The sequence below is a fragment of the Barbus barbus genome (assembly GCF_936440315.1).
Source record: "Barbus barbus genome assembly, chromosome: 16".
NCBI classification, from domain to species: Eukaryota; Metazoa; Chordata; class Actinopteri; order Cypriniformes; family Cyprinidae; genus Barbus; species Barbus barbus.
In genome coordinates, this window is record NC_136744.1 from 10,583,661 (window position 1) to 10,602,488 (window position 18,828).

Below are 18,828 nucleotides of genomic sequence, written 5' to 3' on the forward strand. Positions count from 1 at the left end.
ATTACAAAATCATATAACAAAATTATTAAAACCTACCCTAAAATTATAATGAAAATCGAAAATATAAAAATAAAAGCTAATTCAAAATATAAATAAACACTATAAAATAATATAAATAACACTGAATCATCACCTCAGCACTGACTATTACAAGAATTATTTTTCATACCATGTGCTGTGGATTCATTACAGCCCTGGTTTCCATTCAGAATGTCCTGTGTCAGATTGGCTCTGTAGACATAAGTTATTATTAGTTATTATCATGCACCAATATTACAATATTACAACTAATAAATGACCGATTGTCTAAATCAAAAATAAAACATTAAAAACTAAAAACATATTTTACCAGTGAATTTAGGCATCACAACATTATAATGTATGGTATGAAAATGTAAAATATTACAATTATAAAAAATTGCAGGCAAATGAAAAAAAAATGTTTTGACAACTAAAATGATACCAATATATCAGAGTTCACCAGCTCTGAGCTAGACACTTATCCAAGATGCACTAGAGTGGGTGGTTCCATGACATACATAAACAAAATCATGCTATGAGCTCTATTAACCGAGAACCTACACTGTGATATGTGTCAGTCACCATGGCTCTCAATCAATTAATTAAAAAGTTAAGAATGGACAGCTGAAGTATTCATGACCATGCACTCATACCTTCTGTTCAGTGATGTAATCTCCACGCACTCCAGTCCATCCCAGGCACAGAAGGGATCACGCGCCAACACACAGTCAAAGCACGAGGAGTATCTGCTGCATGTGGACAAGGGCAACTGCACCACAGAGGTGGGCGAACCCACATACACACTCATCTGAAAGGTTCAAGTGGGTAGTAAGATTCACATTGTGGGCTGTGCATAAAATCAAGTCATACTCACATCAATTCAAATAGAATGTAATGGATTTGGAGACTTGAAAATGAGAACAACCTGTTGTAATGATGGATTTAGAGACATTTTTATTTAACTCAGCTTCCAGGATGTGCACAGGTTCATTTCTCACCTGTTTCTCAGAGATGACTATACTTTCCACTGGCTGGGGTTCCTCAAACAGCTGAAGCTCCTCAATGATGTGCAGCTGACCATTAACCTTCACAGCCCTTTGCAGCCAACCTTCATCTGGAACATCAAAACAACTCAGAACTCAGCTGCACTCAATAAAGCTTGATTGACAAGAGCTAAAGAAAGGTCACTGTAACATATATTACCTGTCCCAACGAAGAGTACGTGGTATATCTGATCATCTAGACCAGTCACTCTGTGTACAGCAATTTTGGTGTAGTCCACATTCCTCCTAAACAGCAGGGGGCGCTGTTCTTGAGGAAGGATCTGCCTGTACATGAGCGGATGGCGACGGACAAAGTGAAGTACATCATCTGGCAGGCTGGTGGATGAGTTGATGCCTCTTGCTCTAAGTGGATCTGTGATGCACTGAAGAGAAAGAACGGTAACGTTACTTTCTGACAGTAGCTACATATACATCCTGCCATATTTTCACATCATTGAAAGGATAGCAGACACAAACAATACAGGATCTGAAATTCTCTCTTCTTCTGGCACAGTGGGATTGCACTCTAATTTCCTAGAACCTGTTGAGAATGTAGGACACTGAGCTTTTCTCGGCCTCTTGACTGAAAATTGACATAATTGATCTGTCATTTCAATTATCCGACAGACACTGTTCAAGTGTTTGAGAAGAAAAGCTTTCAGGAAATGCTTTATTTTCCAAAACTCAAAATAGGCCAGGAAATCCAAAATCATTTACATTTCTGAAAACTTCCGAACAGCAATTAAAGCTGCTCTCTCGCACACAGACTCGCTCATTAGCAATATCACAGATTCAAAATTCACAATGCAGCCAATCAGCAAAGATTTTCTGCCTGCTACTAATCTCCATGGCAAAACGCTTTGATGAAATAAGCCCATTTTCTCCATGTGCACTCTATAAAATTGCTCATCAGCGTCTGATTTCTGGATGAAACCAGATCGCCGCTCTACCTGTCCCTCATTGTGCTCTCTGAAGCAGAGACTTGTGCGTAAAGCACACAGTGATTAGAGAACTTTAGTAGCTCAGCCTATGAAGTGCTGACTTGTGCTTTCCCGTCAGAGTCAGCAAGAAGGCAGTGTTTCAGAAATGAGGATAATCGGGCCAGTGTAAGATGAAACAGGGGATCAGTATCACTGTAATCCTGTATAGCTACTGTTGGCCGTACCGAGCCGGGTCGCGGTTCTGGCACCTTCCCTGTGTACTGGGTCCATTTGGAGTTGGAGTCCTCTTTGCTCTCCATATAAGGCCCCTCAAAGGCCCACTGGATATCCGAAATGGAGTACTGGCAGATAGCAGATGCCTTTACGTTTTTCCTGAAAAAGAAGCACTGGTTAGGACTCTTTCAAAGCAGTACAATGGAGAGAAATCCAACACTACATGATGTCAGGTAAAACCCTGAGCCAATGCTGGGACGATGAACACCCACACTCAGCCATTTCTTCAGGATATATTTCAAGGGAGCACAAAGAAAATTTGTGAATAGAAGGTGCATTCATGAAAGTGGTGAATCAGCCTAGGTGTGAGTGCTTTGTGGTCGATCCAGTTTCCAGTTTGTACGCTTGGGTTTATTATCCGAAGAGCCTCTCAGCCTGTGCTGCGCTCATTGTTTCTCAAGGTCTTGGCATGCCGGCTTAAAACCCTCATAAGCCCACTGCGTAACCATGGAAACACGAAAAATAGATTACAAATTTATCAAAAAGTGTGTGAGAGAGGTGAGGGATGACAGCGAGTGGGTGAAGGGGGCGAGACAGGAACATAGACAAAGCTCCTCAAGTGATGAGTACAACCTAGTGAAAAAACAGGAAGTGACTATAGGGAAAAAACAACAATGAAGGGAAAGAGTACTTCCAGTAGTAGTTTAATGGAATATTTCAACTAGAAATTACAATTCTGTCACTATATACACATACAGTGTCATTTGAAACTTATGATTATTCTTTTTTTCCATTGAACCCAAAAAGAGAAATTTTGAAGAATTTCCAAGCTGCTCTTTTCCATACATTGACAGTAGACGGTAACAGAAAATGTCAAAAATGACCCCCCAAAAAAGTATTGTCAGTAAAATTTACATTTCAGCCTTTGGGCTCAACAATATGTTTAAATGGTATCTGAGTGTTGGGCCGCTAAGCCATCTTTTCACTAATTTGAGCTGTGCAGGTAAACCTCACTGCCCTGATCTCAAGAGGCACACTAGTAACTGACACTAGAGGCTGCAGTCTTTGTGATTAGTGAGCCAGCCTAATTATTTTATAATTATTACATAAATATTTGCATTGCTTAGCCATAGAAAATCTACACTGTTTTTCTTTCAAATGTATTGCCGGTCATTTGTTTTGTCTAGCTATATTCATACATTCATTATTCATTCATTTTACTATTGCAAATAACCTGAGGGTAACAGTTGCTTTACAACCAATTTGAAAGATTTGCACGACTGCAACTAGGGGTCGGAATGCAACAATTTTACACGAATGTCGGAGATAGTGGAAAAGCAGCTTTAAGCAGATTTGTCCACATCTCCTTTCCAATATGTCTTAACACCAGGCTCCTGCGTCAGCAGCACCACACGCATGCGTCATGGTACTCTCCTGAAAGCGTGTCGAAGACTGACACGGAAGACAAGAAATTGTTAAATAAAGTTGTTCTTTTTGTTTTCTTTGTGCACAACAAGTATTCTCGATGCTTCATAACAGTACGGTTGAACCACTGTTTTCACATGGACTATTATACCATGTCCTTACTACCTTTTTGGACCTTGAACATGTCAGCTGCATTGCTGTCTATGCAGGGTCAGAGAGCTCTCGGATTTCATCAAAAATATCTTAATTTGTGTTCAGAAGATGAACGAAGGTCTCACGTGTTTGGAAAGACATGAAGGTGAGTAATTAAAGACAGAATTGACATTTTTCGTCTCTTTAAGCTTTGCAAAATTAAAAAAGTTCAGTGTATTGTTAAATAGTTGTTTTTAGCTAAATTAATGATAAAAATTTGATTACCGCGATTTGAACAACTCACGATAAATAAATACTGTCCAGCATAAAGCACAGTTTTAGGTAACAGTCTCACAAGTTGTCATTTAAAATCCGAACATTAATGTTATTGTTTTAGTGATTATGCAAAGAAAAAGTCATTTTATTTGTTGTTTGTCGATTTTTAAATATAAAAACTTGGTGAGGTGATTTGTGTGTCGTTACTTTTTGAACATCTCCAGCACATTTTAACAATACCGTGATAATACTGATAACCATAATAATTTTGGTCACTATAATCGACTCAGCCGGGCAGGGACAAAGGCAAGGGATATAAGTATAACTTTTTATTTCTCCTCTGTCCTACTACTTGTTTCACTTCTGTTTCAGTTTTTCTAACCATTTCTTACTATGTGTAAGTAAGTTGTTGTTTTTCAGCATGTGTGTTTGGCAGTGTTATTTTTTAGGATTACTGATAAACTACTGTCCTTTGATTTGTATTTGTTATCTATTTTAATTTGAGTTAAATTATGTCTGAATTTATTATGTCTGTATAGGTCTTTTATTAAGTTTTAGTTTTATTTAATTTGAGTTATTTTAATACTTCAACAAACTAAATGCAAGTGAAATAATATGTATATTGAATTTATAGATGTGTATGTATATATATGTATGTGTGTGTGGTTGTACATACACATATGTTGTTGTTTTTTTGGTGTTTGGCTTGTAGTTAGTTTGGCTGCTAAATTACTAAATATAAATATATATAATATATAATCGTGATAAGAAATTTTCATACCGTTACATCCCTAGTTAGAATATTACAATCCCATACATTATATTGACATATATTAATTATATACTGACAACATATATTGTATAAATAATATATCATATACTTTAAATGTAAAACAAAATAATAATAATTGTTTATAATACACAAAAAATCTTCATGGAGCCTCACAGCCTCAGGTGCTGTTCACTTTTTATGTAAAAGAGCAGCTTTAACATTCTGTTAAAAGGGTCATGAACTGAGAAATAAAAATTCCCTTGATCTTTGGACATACAAGAGGTCATTATAGTATAAAAACATCCTGTAAGTTTCACAACTCAAAACTTTCTTGTTAGTCTATCAAAGCTTATATTGAAGCCAGTCTGCCAAAACAACAGGTTGTGGAAATCTACAACTCTATGATGTAATAGTGTGGCTTCCACAGAAGAAGAGCAACACCTGCTTCTACATAACTGCCTGTTTAACTCCACCAGCCGATTCGTGCACAGTGTAAATAACGAGACAGGCAAACACAGATCTAGGCAGAAACATAACGATAAAGATGCTCCGAAGACAACAGGATGCTGTGCAGTGTCAAGTTGTGGAAAAGCAGTCTTTGCATTGCCTTCCTTCTGATGAACTTTATTTGTAATGAAGTTCCAGACCGCATCAGTAAGAGCTCACTCCTTTGTTCACTTCATTTTACTGCAGATTAGTTTACAAACAAGACACGATTCGATGTGGGATTTTTTTTAAATATTTAAACTGACAGACGATGCTGTGCCAACTATATTGGATCCGAATGTAATGTCGCAACACACAAGTGTGAGTAACTGTTTTGTTTTTATGTGGTCACTATTGTTTTGTCTGTGATTACAGATCGTTTGATATGTACTGAGTATTTATGAGTTTTCAACCTAAATCACAGCAGCGTCCATCTGGGAAAGATGTAGGCTGTCAAACATACACAACTAATAGCCAATCACAGCAGTGGGCGTTTACTTCAGAGTCTACAATCTGCCACATCTATACAAACAGAGCGTTCTGATGAGGGGGGTTAAAAACAGGACAGAAAACAGCCTTTTACTTATAAATTATGATGTTTGTTGATGTAAACATCTTGATAACATTATAAGGGTAACAAAATAATAACAAGACAGTTCATGACCCCTTTAAATAATTCATTTTACTGTTTCACAAAAACAACAACAAGAGTAGATAATATATGATACAAATTTGAATTTTGTGAGAACACTTCCTTTAAGAGAAAAAAGGTCTTTTATTGGAGATTCCATGTCTGAATCAGAATTGCCTAATACTCAGGAAAACAAGCACCCACGTCAAAGTAAACTTTACACCCAAACTGATGACATGGTGACACCACAGTCATTCAACCTTGCCCTGCTAGAGGTCAGTGTGATCAGGTCATTACAGCTCAGCTGACGCACTCGTTCTCATTTCATTTGTCTCTCCTTGTCTCGCTCTCTCTCTCCTTCTACCTCTTAATTATTTTCTACCGTAGCAGACATTATAGTCCTGCCTGTCCTGTCATTCATCACTGTTACTCATATGTTTGCGGTTTGCACCTCAGGCAGCCGCAGCCCACAGATTGATTGCCTGGCAGCTCATCAGAACCGCCCCTCTGGTTTCAGCAGGGCGTCAAGACTGTCATGTGAGTCAAAGCGGCAGACGTTAAGCGTGTGTGACCAATGTGTTATAATCAGTTTAGCTCTGAAGAAATGTGTGAAAGCAAACAATTGAATAAAAAGAAACTGATTGACTGTCTTGCTGACAAAAACAGAAATGTGGCCCTCAAGCTTCAAAGTACAACATCGTACAGTTTTACAATGACTAGTCAAAGCTTGGCTCACGGGCCTCTTTATAACGTGTCCAGAACAAATTCTCTGATCTCAAGAGAGAACGTGACCTGCTTATGAATAAAACATGCTCTGTGCTTCTGGCAGCAAGAGGACTTGTCAGCGATTTTCATTCTGATGATCCTGGTGGACTGTAGATGCTGTCGCCTCATTTAATGTAAATGGTCAGAGCGAGCCAGGCTTGACAGATGAACATACTAATAGATCAAATCCATTTCAACAAACCCGCCAGTCACAGCAAAATGACGGGACACTCCCTGGCAGAATCCTTTAATCACTATCGACTGAGGCGTCATTTGCATGCCACCCTGAATGCACAGCAGCACAACACTTTAACCTTCCACAAACAACTGCCAGGATCATTTAAGAAAGATGCTCTCCGTCTGAGAAGGAGAACCAGAAGAAGTGACTTTCATCTTGACAGCTAACTAATGTAATTGACACCCACAATTAAATCGAAACACTATTGCAAATAGATAAATTGGCAATTATGCAAAAAGGATAGTACAAAAGACATCTTACCATTCCAGACCAAATATGCCATAGAATACAGAGTCCTGAGGGCCGGAGCCCTCCAGAAAAAACACACTCCGCAGCACGTTGAAGTGAAACTCATAGTCAGGTAAAGAGCACACCAGACGGGCCTTCATAAAGGAGGTCCATTTCTTCTGTAGCGTGAGGAGACCTCCTCTGTCTCCCTACAAGATGAAACAACAGAGAACAGCAGAAAGAAAATCATAAGATGCAACAGGAGATCTCTGAAAGGTCTGCTAACATGTATACTGTTCAAAAGTTTGGTGTCAGTAAGATTTCTTTTTTAAAAGAAATCATTATTTTTATTCAGCAAGGATACATACAATTGATCAAAGTGACAGTAAAGACACTTATAATCTTACAAAAGATTTCTATTTCAAATGCTGTTTTTTAAACTTTCCATTCATCATTGAATCCTAAAGGAAACCATATGGGTTACTCCACCCCAAAATTTATATTTTATATTTTAAAATTCAGCTTTGCAGTTACAGGGATAAACTACACTGTCAAGTTCTCAAGGTTTCTGTGCCTCAATGTCTGCCCAAACTTGAAAAGGCTTCAATCAACTTTAAGAGGAGGGTGCATGGAATAACTCAAAGCATTGAATTCTTCTTCATCGAATCAATTTATTGAAAATCTTTCAACAATGACTTGATCTTCTTGTTTCAATGAATATTTCAGATGCTTAGCTTAATAACCTATATAGAAAAACATATATAAATATATGAGTCACTACACACAGTATAAATAAATGTACATTCAGAGATATTAAAAGTACAAACAATATTGTTAAACTATTTGCGGTTTATATAGCAGCTTGTAAACAGCAACAACAATGTAAAATCAAATACACCTAGTGCACAGGTCCAGTTAACATGCTAGATGCTAAAATGGTAGCATCAAACAACTTTCAAACACAATGAATATTTGTCCTACCAGTAGCACTCCAAGTTGATGAACACATTTTGGCTTTTCCCAGCAGTCTTTGAACAAACTCAATTGACTCGATGCTGATTACCAATCTTTCTCATTTGGTTGTATAATCTCCAAAATCCACCAGTTTAGGAAGGAGAAGCACATCCACTGCTCAAAGATCTCAGCATGCTCACAATCACACACACCTGGTCCTTTGTGCCATGTGGAGTTTCAATGGCCAATCAGCTTCCCTGGTTGTTCCAGCAGCACTGTGCTCACAACCAATAGGCTGCACCCATTTTGATCTCAAATCTTTTAATTAAACAATGATGAATATATATTTCTCCCTCTTTCCTTCAATTTCAGATTTAACTTAACATACACTTTAAGATATATTACAATAGAAAACAGTTATTTTAAATTGTAATAATATTTCACAGTATTACTGTTTTACTGCATTTGTGGTAAAAAAAATGCAGTCTTGGTCCACATAAGAGACTTTTTTTCAAAAACATTTTATTGTCCCCAGATTTTGAATACAGTATTGCTTTATCATGTAAAGCCACTTACAAATGGAAGTAAACAGTTCAAGTAAACATAAAAAACTATTCAAATATTTATCATTAGGTGATACATATGTATATGACATATGTTCATCACTATTAGAAATACTCAAGAGTTTTACCAAAAAGTAGTAGAAGAAAGTTTATAATTTGTTTTAACATGGATCACTGGCTCTTGACTGTGGGAAAGGGAAATGCACTGAATTGGATGGGTTTTTCTGTATGTAACGGAATCCCCCATCATGTCAGGGAGATCAAGTAAATTTTCCATGCTGCCTCCCAAGAGGAGAATAAATCTTCATGGAGGAATAACTTTGACGGGACCCCATAGCATCTTGCAACAATTCTTGGTTTCCCTGCTTAGTTTCCGGTAATAACACTGACACTATAATGTAATGGCCTTTAATTTCCACTGTGGAAAAGGGAAACTGGCTTTTGAATGTTGATTTGTGATGGTGATATTCAGAAGCAGATGTATGGTGATATGAAACCAGAGTTTAATGCATTGGCACTGATATGATAATCCATCTCAATCCATCTTTTTGGATTTTTAAAAACTGCAAAAGATTTCTAGCCTATACCAGTATGAAGAAACAGAAGGCTTTTATTAAGTCTTTATACAGGCTGTTACTGACAACAGCTGAGTTACTGTGCTTAATTATGGCTTTCCCTCTGCTCAATGTCAGCTAGTGTGCATTAACAAAATTCAATCCTCTAGCATGTGGATAATGAACAATAATCTACTCATTAAGGTGATCCTGCTGTGTGAACTGCCACAGAGAAGCTGCTTTTACCCTCAGTCCAAACAGCCTGCTTCACACACTTTACCAGCCCCAGCTTATAATGCAATTCAGTCTATGTTATCTAACCCACTACTGTGTACACTATCATTCAAAAGCTTGGGGTCAAAATTGATTTACCTTTATTCAGCAAGGACGCATTCAGTTGGTCAAAACTGACAGTAAATGCATTTATAATATTACAAACATTTTCTATTTCAAATAAATACTGCTCTTCTGATCTTTCTATTCATCAAACATCCCACAAAAAATATCAAGCAGAACAACTGTTTCCAACCTTGATAATTATACTGCAATTATATTTCACAAAATTACTGTTTTTGGATCAAATAAATGCAGCCTTGAAGACCATAAGACTTCTTTCAAAAAAAGTATCAAAATATACAGGCAGACTCTTCTCCCATGCTGATATATTTAGTGTATATAATATATAGTGTATATAATATAATAGTACTAGTCTATAATTTAGTAGACGGATTAAAGAAAAGATTAATTCACATACATACACAAATACACTCACAATTTGCATCTCGTATGCTAGCAGCTAGTGTAATATTAGGCACATGCTTTGAAAACAATTGTACTATTAATCCCAACTACTAAGCCAGTTATCAACAACAAAATGTCCATTGCAGTAAACATCCAACATGCTGACCTTTAAGACCATAAAGATTACTATTAACTTATATGCACTGATCACTGAGCAGCACACTGATTGTGCACAAAAACATGAGATGGTAAATAAACACTGTAGAGTAGCAGTCTAGAAAAGATGTGAAATTGCAGACATTTTCAGTTGCCACTTTGATCTGAGTGTGTTGAGCTAGACTGATGGGTTGAGAAGCGAGACAGAGAGGCGAGTCTCGTGGGAAGGGAGCCGTTAGAGAGTGAGATGCCTGGCAACAACGTTGTTGTAAAACCCTATTAGGAAACCTGTAGAAAACCACACTTCAAATAAAGGAGCATTTTGAGGGCAGAGCACTTACAATGCTGAGAATGGTACAGTTTAGAGCCTAAAAACGCATTGTGCGGAATTTTTAGTATGTGTGCAATTTTCCAGGGCAGGGCAATGGATGTCTCTGAACAACTCAAATGTGAGGACGATGTCTTGCCATCTCCCTATTTTTGTGTTTCATTATATTGTGGAGAGAATCAAGCATTTTTTTTCTTTCATCGAAGAGATTAAATTCTTAACCATTTTGTCCCACTTAACTATGCAAAGCATGTTTACCACAGTCTGGATTTCTACCCCTTAATTTTAACTTTTCAATTAAACCGCTTTAAGATGCAGATGAGAAAGAACAGGTACAGTGACGTGAGGAGTGAATACATTTTCTGTAGCCTCATACCTTACACACACGGGCAACCCGTGCCACCCTGCTGTGACTGAAGTACGGGCTAACCTCTTGACTCTTCTCAGTGAAGAAGTAGTAAATCTTATCGTCATCTCCCACTGAGCTACTCACACTCTCCCTCACCAGCGCTGAGCCCACAAAATCAGCCTCTGTACGGGACAAGACAGAAGACTGCTGTTAGTACATCACAGCAAGTGGAATTTCAAAATATAATTCAATACTGCACACTAAAATGATTATTAAATAAATACATATCTCTTTTATTATAGTAAATGACACTACACCTGTGGAATGGTAAGATTTTAAAATGTTTCTAAAATAAGTCTCTTATGCTCAACAAAAATGCACTTATTTGATCAAAAATACAGTAAAAAAATAATAATATTGTGAAATATTATTTCTATTTAAAATAAAAATAAAAATTTAAATTAAAAAAAGTAACTTATCCCCAAATTTTTAAAAGGTAGTGTGCATAATATATGATTATATTTACATTTAAAATAAAAAAAAATATTTGTAAAGATGGTGAATGAATGAATGAATGAATGAATGAATGAATGAATGAATGATGCATTTATATAGCGCTTTATTGTGTATTGCTGTACACCCAAAGCGCTTTACAATCATGTGGGGGGGTCTCTCCTCAACCACCACCAGTGTGCAGCATCCACTTGGTGGAGAACCATTTGCTTACATTTGATTTGCAGTGTGGGGAAAGTTACTTTTAAAAGTAATGCATAACAATATTGTGTTACTCCATAAAAATGTAACTAATTGTGTTACTTAATTACTTTTTATGGAAAGTAATGCATTACGTTACTTCTGCATTTTTGTCACCTGAGCTGGGCTTGCTTATTTATTTTAATAACAAAAAATCCAAAAGTTCTATTTTTGGCAACTGTTAAAGGCCCTTTCACATCAAAAGTGAAATTATTCATCCTCAGGCTGAAGGAAGTGCTTCTGCATCTGCACTTATTGCCGATTTCTCTCAACATGGCGACAGGAGAGCTGTCAGTGAATAATAATGTAACATGCGTTACTTATTTGAAGAAGTATCTCAGATATTTTGTGGTGAATTAAAAAGTATGTGTTACTTTACTAGTTACTTGAAAAATAATCTGATCACATAACTCACGTTACTTGTAATGCATTACCCCCAACACTGTTGATTAGTGACCAAAAATAATTCAGAATTTGTTTTAAATATTTCAATCCAACAACTTGTGGATGCCACTGTAGTGTTAAATGGCTGAAGATTATTAACCTAGTATGACTTGAGAGATCCAAACATAAGGTAATGTAGATGGTGTGGGATGAAATATTTTACTAATAAAGTGTGCTGAAGCAGACCAACCCTGTAACCATGGAGTTGGAGCCTCTTCTGTTCTCAATGTGGGAATCGGAGAGTTGCGTCGGATGTCAGGAAAGCTCCGGAACTCATACTGAGATGCTGTGTACATTTGCTGATCTAAGGGAAACAGAGGATATGACTGTTAGTATCAAATGATTGTTTGTAATAAAACAAACTAAGGGCGAAATGTATATTGCTAATTGATTTATTGATGCCATACCAATCAACAAGCCAGTGTAGCCTTTGGTGGGGTCATATGGACATTTCTCTCGACCCTCCTCGAAGGCTGACGAGATCTTAAAATTCCTCCCATCCTGGAAAACACAACAAAATTATTTAGACAGTCCTATATGTGAAGGTTCTCATCCTAAAGTAAGATCCCTCGCCATCCCAGTTACTTACAATGTATGCACACAGAGGGCTGAAAGCGTGTGTGCCACAAGTGTACAAGTGTGTGCTGTTGAACCTCTGCAGGAATCGTATGTGGTTGTAGCACTCTGTCTGTAAGGGGGAAGACGTCTACGTCAGTATGCGAACTAGAGATGATAACACAATAGATGGAGATCGTGACTAACCTTGTTATCTTTCCCTTTGTTCAAGCATTGTTGCTTCTGATCATCCGATGCCTCCCAGTCAATCTGTCCAAGTACAAGATTAACAAGAATTCTTGAACTGTCAAGACTCGTAAAAATGCTTTCCTGGCACAGCAACTTCCTGCTCCAGTTTGCAGTGCCAAATTGTACCAACTGGTGTTTGTAAACAACTCTCACATTAACTTACTATGCACACTAGTTGAAACAATATAGTGACTTCTGAATTCTCAGGAGGAAAGAAACTACATATTATAAAAAAGTATCTTTAGTGATGTTTAAAAAGAAACAATTGGTAAAACTAAATGCACTATATTTGGATTTGTCCAAAAAGAAGTTTTAAGCTTAAATTTTATGATACTGCAAACACATAATTTGACTTTTTCTCTCATTTACAGTGTTAAAGCACCGGTATATATTAGAAAAAAAGAAGAAGAAAAATTAGCAATTGGTATGCAAATAAAAAAAGCCAAATACCAAAATAACTACTAATATAAATGATAAATAATTAAACAATTTAATAATCACATTATTTAAACAAATTTTTCAAAATCACAATTCAGGATTCTTAGACGAATACAAAGTTCAAAAGAACAGCATTTATTTGAAATAGAAATATTTTGAAACATTATAAATATCTTTACTATCACTTTTAATCAAAAGTATCTTTAACAAAATGTACTTAAAATACTGTTTTATTCCATTTCCTGTGTGAATGGCCTCTCAATTTGAACGTCACAGATATTTTCAAATTCCTGCATTTTTCAAAAAGTATGAAGTCAAAAATAGATGACACCTAACAGTGAAATTATTCACATAACATTTGAACGGAGTCTGCATCTTAAGTGTTTTTTTGCTGAAATATTTGCAGAAAATTGTGGAGCGGAAGAAGAAGAAAAATAGGATATATGAAGAATATCAATATAGTTCTGCCTGGCAAGCTCTGTAATTAAGTGCTGATGTGTTTTGTCAGTACGTACAGTCTGCAGTGAGCTGCTGGAGATGTCACTAGCCTGCAGAGCATATAAAGCCCCTCTCGCTCCCACGTACAGCAGGCCTGCCTCCTCCTCCAGCAGCAATAAACTGTAGTTCAGTGTCGAGCCTCTGAAGCGCCTGAGGCCCAACAGCCCTGAAACACACAGGACAGACCAGTTAAAGAAATATTTTATCCATAAAAGGATCCGTAAACACTTCACTAAGGTCTCTGGGTGCTTGGTGTTGTGAAGATGTGCCGTTTCCTGTGTCAGTGAGTCCATGTTTAATTTATTGACATTCAGCTTACCTTTTCCAAATCTTGAGAAGTGGATGCTGTGAATTAAACTATGCATCTCCATCATTCAAAAATTAACATGTAGACTGTAACATCATTAAGAAACCTACAGTAAATTTGCTCCAAGGTAAGTTAATGTTTTAAAGTTGTATTCAAAAATGAGGCTTTAGTCTTTTTCAATGACTACATTAATAGCAAATTCCTTGATTCTTATGTACTTTTTAGCATGTTTTATGTTTCAGTAGCCTTCCTTTTATTTAATTATTACTAGAAATAAAGGCATGCTTTATCCAGATGTTATTGATTAATTCTTGAGGTAACTGGCTTCATCGCTCTTCATGTTTGACAGCAGCAGAACTAGTGGGGAAGCTTGTCAGGCCTAGCAACAGTACGCAAGGAAACGTGGCTTATTAAAGGGTCAATCTGCCTGTTGTTTTTACGTTTCCAGGTCTGCATCTAAGGTGCCCTGCAGAGGAGGCAAGACAACACACCTCATGCTGACATCACGCCCTGCATGACCTTAATGAATCATGTGTGATCTCTTTTATGTACAATTTTAGAACAGACCTTTTCACTTCTAGAGTAACAAAGGAGCATTACATTAAATTGTATCAGTTTCCCAACAAAATGTAATCAGCATAACTGCTTTCAACATTTGTAATAAAATTCAGCTTTTCCACAGGAATAAGTTACATTTAAAAACATATTAAAATCAAATTATAAAAAAAATATTTGTAAAAATCTTACCGTCCCCAAACTTTAAAACGCTAGTGATTCTGAGTTTGACATAGGTTGTCTGCTTGCAAACAGAAACTAAAGTAAAATATATTATAAAACAAATATAGAAGTACTGAACTACTGAACTATGTATGTACATCTAATTACTTTAAGTAGTAGAAGACCGTCATCACTCATTCCATAATGAGAGTAGGAGGTAGAAGGGCCTTTTAACACAAAGGTGAGCAGACACAAACAGACATTCCTGGTTTCTTGTTTGCACAATAGTGTGATGATTTGCTCACGTCACGTGTTGTACGGTATGCGTACTGCAAAAATAACACCACATGCTGACAAACATCAACACAGGCAGCCCACAGGCCACACGTCTCCACTCGTGTAGGCAGCAGTGTGTGGCAGCACTGCATGCAGGGACAGGACAGGTTATGCAGCGCAGCCAGATTTGGCTGAAATAGATTTATGATATATTTATTATGAACAGATTATTTATTATATTATACTCCAGCATAATTTATTGCTATCAGATTTTTTTTCCCTGATTTGCTTTGAAATTTAATTTCACAAACAATAGATTTCTGGCTTTACCCATTCAAGATATGATCTGCACTTTGATGGCTGGAAATAGCATTATTAATATGTCCACCAATCAAACTGACTTGACAATGTTAAGAAGCCAATATTTGACCCCTTGGGGTGAATGTAATACAGTAATAATAATCCTTTCAATGTCAATAGTGCATATTATTTCATTTATCAAACCAATTTCATGAACCTTAAGAAAAGCCATGAGTCTAATCTGTTCTCTCAAAGTTAAATAGCAGAATGAGCCACTCCGTTCTCGTTTCCAATTGCTGTCATCCTTCCTCTTAATGTCTTCAGACTCACATCCCCAGAACAGAGCCTACAATTTTAACAGAACTGATTGATCCATTCAGACATACACTATCAGATCACAAAGTGTTTCCCACAGTCCTCCAGAAATTATTCAGTCATCACTTTTCAGTGGGTCAGAAGCACGGGGTCAATCGCAAACCCAACAGCCGAACAGGGCCGAGACTTGCACACATTATTAGTCTGGCCACACCAGAATAAACAGTACATATACAGAGTCACAAATGCATTCCCGTGCACATATCATTCACACTGTCATACTGACACATTACGTTGTACTTTTCCACTAGGCACCAGATTCATCACGAACAGCAGTTCAAACTGGTAAACGAATTACAAGACAAGGTTATTCAAACAGAACAAAGGTTTACAAGCACATAGCACAGAGACCTCCATGATATCCCTAAGTTGGGGTGAGCAGAGCAGCTTTGAACTTCAAACAAATGTCAAGAGATGTGTTAAAATGGCACCGGCCCAGCATGAAGCGCCCGTCACAACCAGACCAGCAACCTGACTGATAGCACTCTCCAGGCCTGCTATTACACAGACACAAACCACATGACCTATGCGTGCTTGTCATTCTCAGGCACATGGCAGTGCAGCAGAGACAAGCTATCATTTCCTCAAACCAGAATTACTCGTTTTCCTGATTGCTCAAATAGAGCTCCTCAGGATTTAAAGCTGCACAATTGGTTGTCTGTTCAAGATGGTCATGGGATCTTACAAGGAACGGATGGAGGTCAGTAAAACACTGGCAAAGCTGGGTGGGAATGAGTTTTGGCTTCAACCTCCACAACATTGGGATTTTCTATGCAGCTCTACTTACAAAAAAAGTTTTTTTTTAACCAGGTTTTACTTTTGGATATAATACCATACTAATACTATGGTTTTGTATACAAGTACCATGGCAGTATTCTGTGATTCAAACTTTAAATATCCCATATTCTTCTATAACTCTACAAATCTACAATTTATTCTATGATACATGTAAATAAATGGCAAGTACAAAGAGTGCTGTTGTTTTTCCTCATTAATACTAATATAAAATGCCAGATGTTTATATACATTGTAGATTCATTTACTGTGGCAATCAAATGTAATTGTCATGTAATTCCCCATACAACTACAGGAAATGTAAATCAATTTAAAATAAAAAGACCAAATGCATAAAACACAAGCTAACAACTTAACATCGCAGAGCCTGTTTGAAGTGGTTGAACTGAAGGCATTACAATTCACTGCTTTACAAATATTGTAATCATTCACTATCGTGGTATAACTCTCTGACATCACTGTACAATGCAACCTCCATAGTGTTTGTTTTTCTAAGAAAGTATAAGAATATAATTATTCTGGGAATAAAAAAATGGTGTAAATGTCTTCATAAAAAAGGATTTAAGTTGTTATTCTAACATTCAGCATAGTGATTAAATCTCTAGCCCTAAAAATATCTCAGAACAAAGACAGCTGATACACTCTCCAGCTTCTTTTATCACAGAGTCCTGTATTTCAGTCTGGTATAAGGTCCATTGTGGAGTAACAATGAAGCAACAGAGAACAATACCAGCATTTCCTGTTCTCTGGATAAAGTATAATCCAACCATTGAGACAGGTAAGGTGAGGCAGCAGCCCACTAAAATGACTCAGCACTCCTGGTAAAGACAACTGACTGTAGCAGATTGCATTCGTCATTCACAACATACACCACTGTTCAAAAGTTTTTTCTTTCATACGAATACTTATTTTAAGAAATTAATCATTTAGCAAAGATGCATCAAATTGATCAAAAGTGACTAAGGGCTTTTACTTTGTTTCTACTATCTCAAATCAATTATGTTCTGTTGAACTTCCTATTCAATAAAGAATCTTGAAATAATGGATCACAGTTTCCAAATTGTTAATCTGCACAACTATTTTCAACATTGATAATAATCATACATTTTTCTTGAGCAGCAAATCAGCATATTGGAATGATTTCTGAAGGATCATGTGACTAACGACTGGAGTAATGATCCTGAAAATTCAGCTTTGAATTTATTGGGATAAATCACATTTTACAATACAGAATATTAAAATAGAAAACAGTTATTTTATATTGTAGCAATTTTTCATAACTTTTACTGTATTTTTTTTATTTATAAAAATGCAGTCCTGGTGACTATAAGAGAGAGAAAAAAAACATTTATTTATTTTTTATTATTATATTATTTTTACTGACCCCAATCTGGTTCAGATATGTATTATGCAATTATACTATATGGTCAAAAGTATGTGGACGCTCAAATAACACAGCTATATGTGATTGTTAAGCATTTAATTTCAAAACCATTAGTATTAATAGGGAGTTAAACAGCATCACTCTTTTTTGTTTGCAATAGATGTTGTAACATGGATGAAGAGATTAGATCCCATTCAAACTGAAACAAGTCCATGAAGATGGAAGCATAAAATTCTCTAGAATGTAACATTAACATATGTCTGCACTGGGGCCTGGAATTGAGGGCCTAGCCCAACCTGTCAATTAGAAGGGGATGTCAGCATACTGTTAGCCGTGTAGTGAATATGCAATTGAGCACTGAGAGCAGAATGACTACCATTAGACCTTTACTTTACAACTGACATTACAGTAGCTCAAGACACTCCTGTCCAGTCTGCGTGCGCACACACACACACACACACCCTCTGTCTGCTCAACTGCACTGCTAATTAACTAATCAATATGACATTCACAACATGATTTGGATTGTCACCCCAGAGGCCTTGTCCGTGTGTGTGTGTGTGTGTGAGAGAGAGAGAGAGAGAGAGAGAGAGAGAGAGAGGGAGAGGGAGAGGGAGAGAGAGAGAGAGAGAGAGAGAGAGAGAGAGAGAGAGAGAGAGACTGTGTATTTGCTAAATAAACAAGTGAAGGTCTCCCGAGAACCAGCGAGGAACTCTGTGTTCACAGTCATGTTTAAACCAGCCGCTTCACAGTTTCACAGCAGTGTGAGTTTTGATATTTGACAGAAGCATAATGAGTGTGCTTAGGGTGTACAACACATACAATGCAAATATAATTTACACTGTCCTCCCTCAGGTAGTCTGTCACTATCTCGACTCTGTCTCATGTCTCTGAGGGTTACTAGGGTATAAAGTACAGCAC

The 18,828-nt window shown here is 36.9% G+C and overlaps 1 protein-coding gene across 1 annotated transcript in view; it reads right to left on the reverse strand.

The window, feature by feature from the left end:
* LOC306882605 (semaphorin-4G-like) overlaps positions 1-18,828 on the reverse strand; it is a 35,620-nt gene that overhangs the window by 3,173 nt on the left and 13,619 nt on the right. The window contains exons 3-14 of the mRNA XM_079437332.1: positions 13,771-13,919; positions 12,776-12,838; positions 12,603-12,701; positions 12,421-12,514; positions 12,204-12,317; positions 10,844-10,998; positions 7,205-7,380; positions 2,230-2,377; positions 1,225-1,447; positions 1,020-1,135; positions 675-829; positions 170-231 (exon numbers count right to left, since the gene is read on the reverse strand). Of these exons, the coding sequence (XP_079293458.1) occupies positions 170-231; positions 675-829; positions 1,020-1,135; positions 1,225-1,447; positions 2,230-2,377; positions 7,205-7,380; positions 10,844-10,998; positions 12,204-12,317; positions 12,421-12,514; positions 12,603-12,701; positions 12,776-12,838; positions 13,771-13,919 (1,554 nt within the window). The remainder of the gene's footprint in view (positions 1-169; positions 232-674; positions 830-1,019; positions 1,136-1,224; positions 1,448-2,229; positions 2,378-7,204; positions 7,381-10,843; positions 10,999-12,203; positions 12,318-12,420; positions 12,515-12,602; positions 12,702-12,775; positions 12,839-13,770; positions 13,920-18,828) is intronic.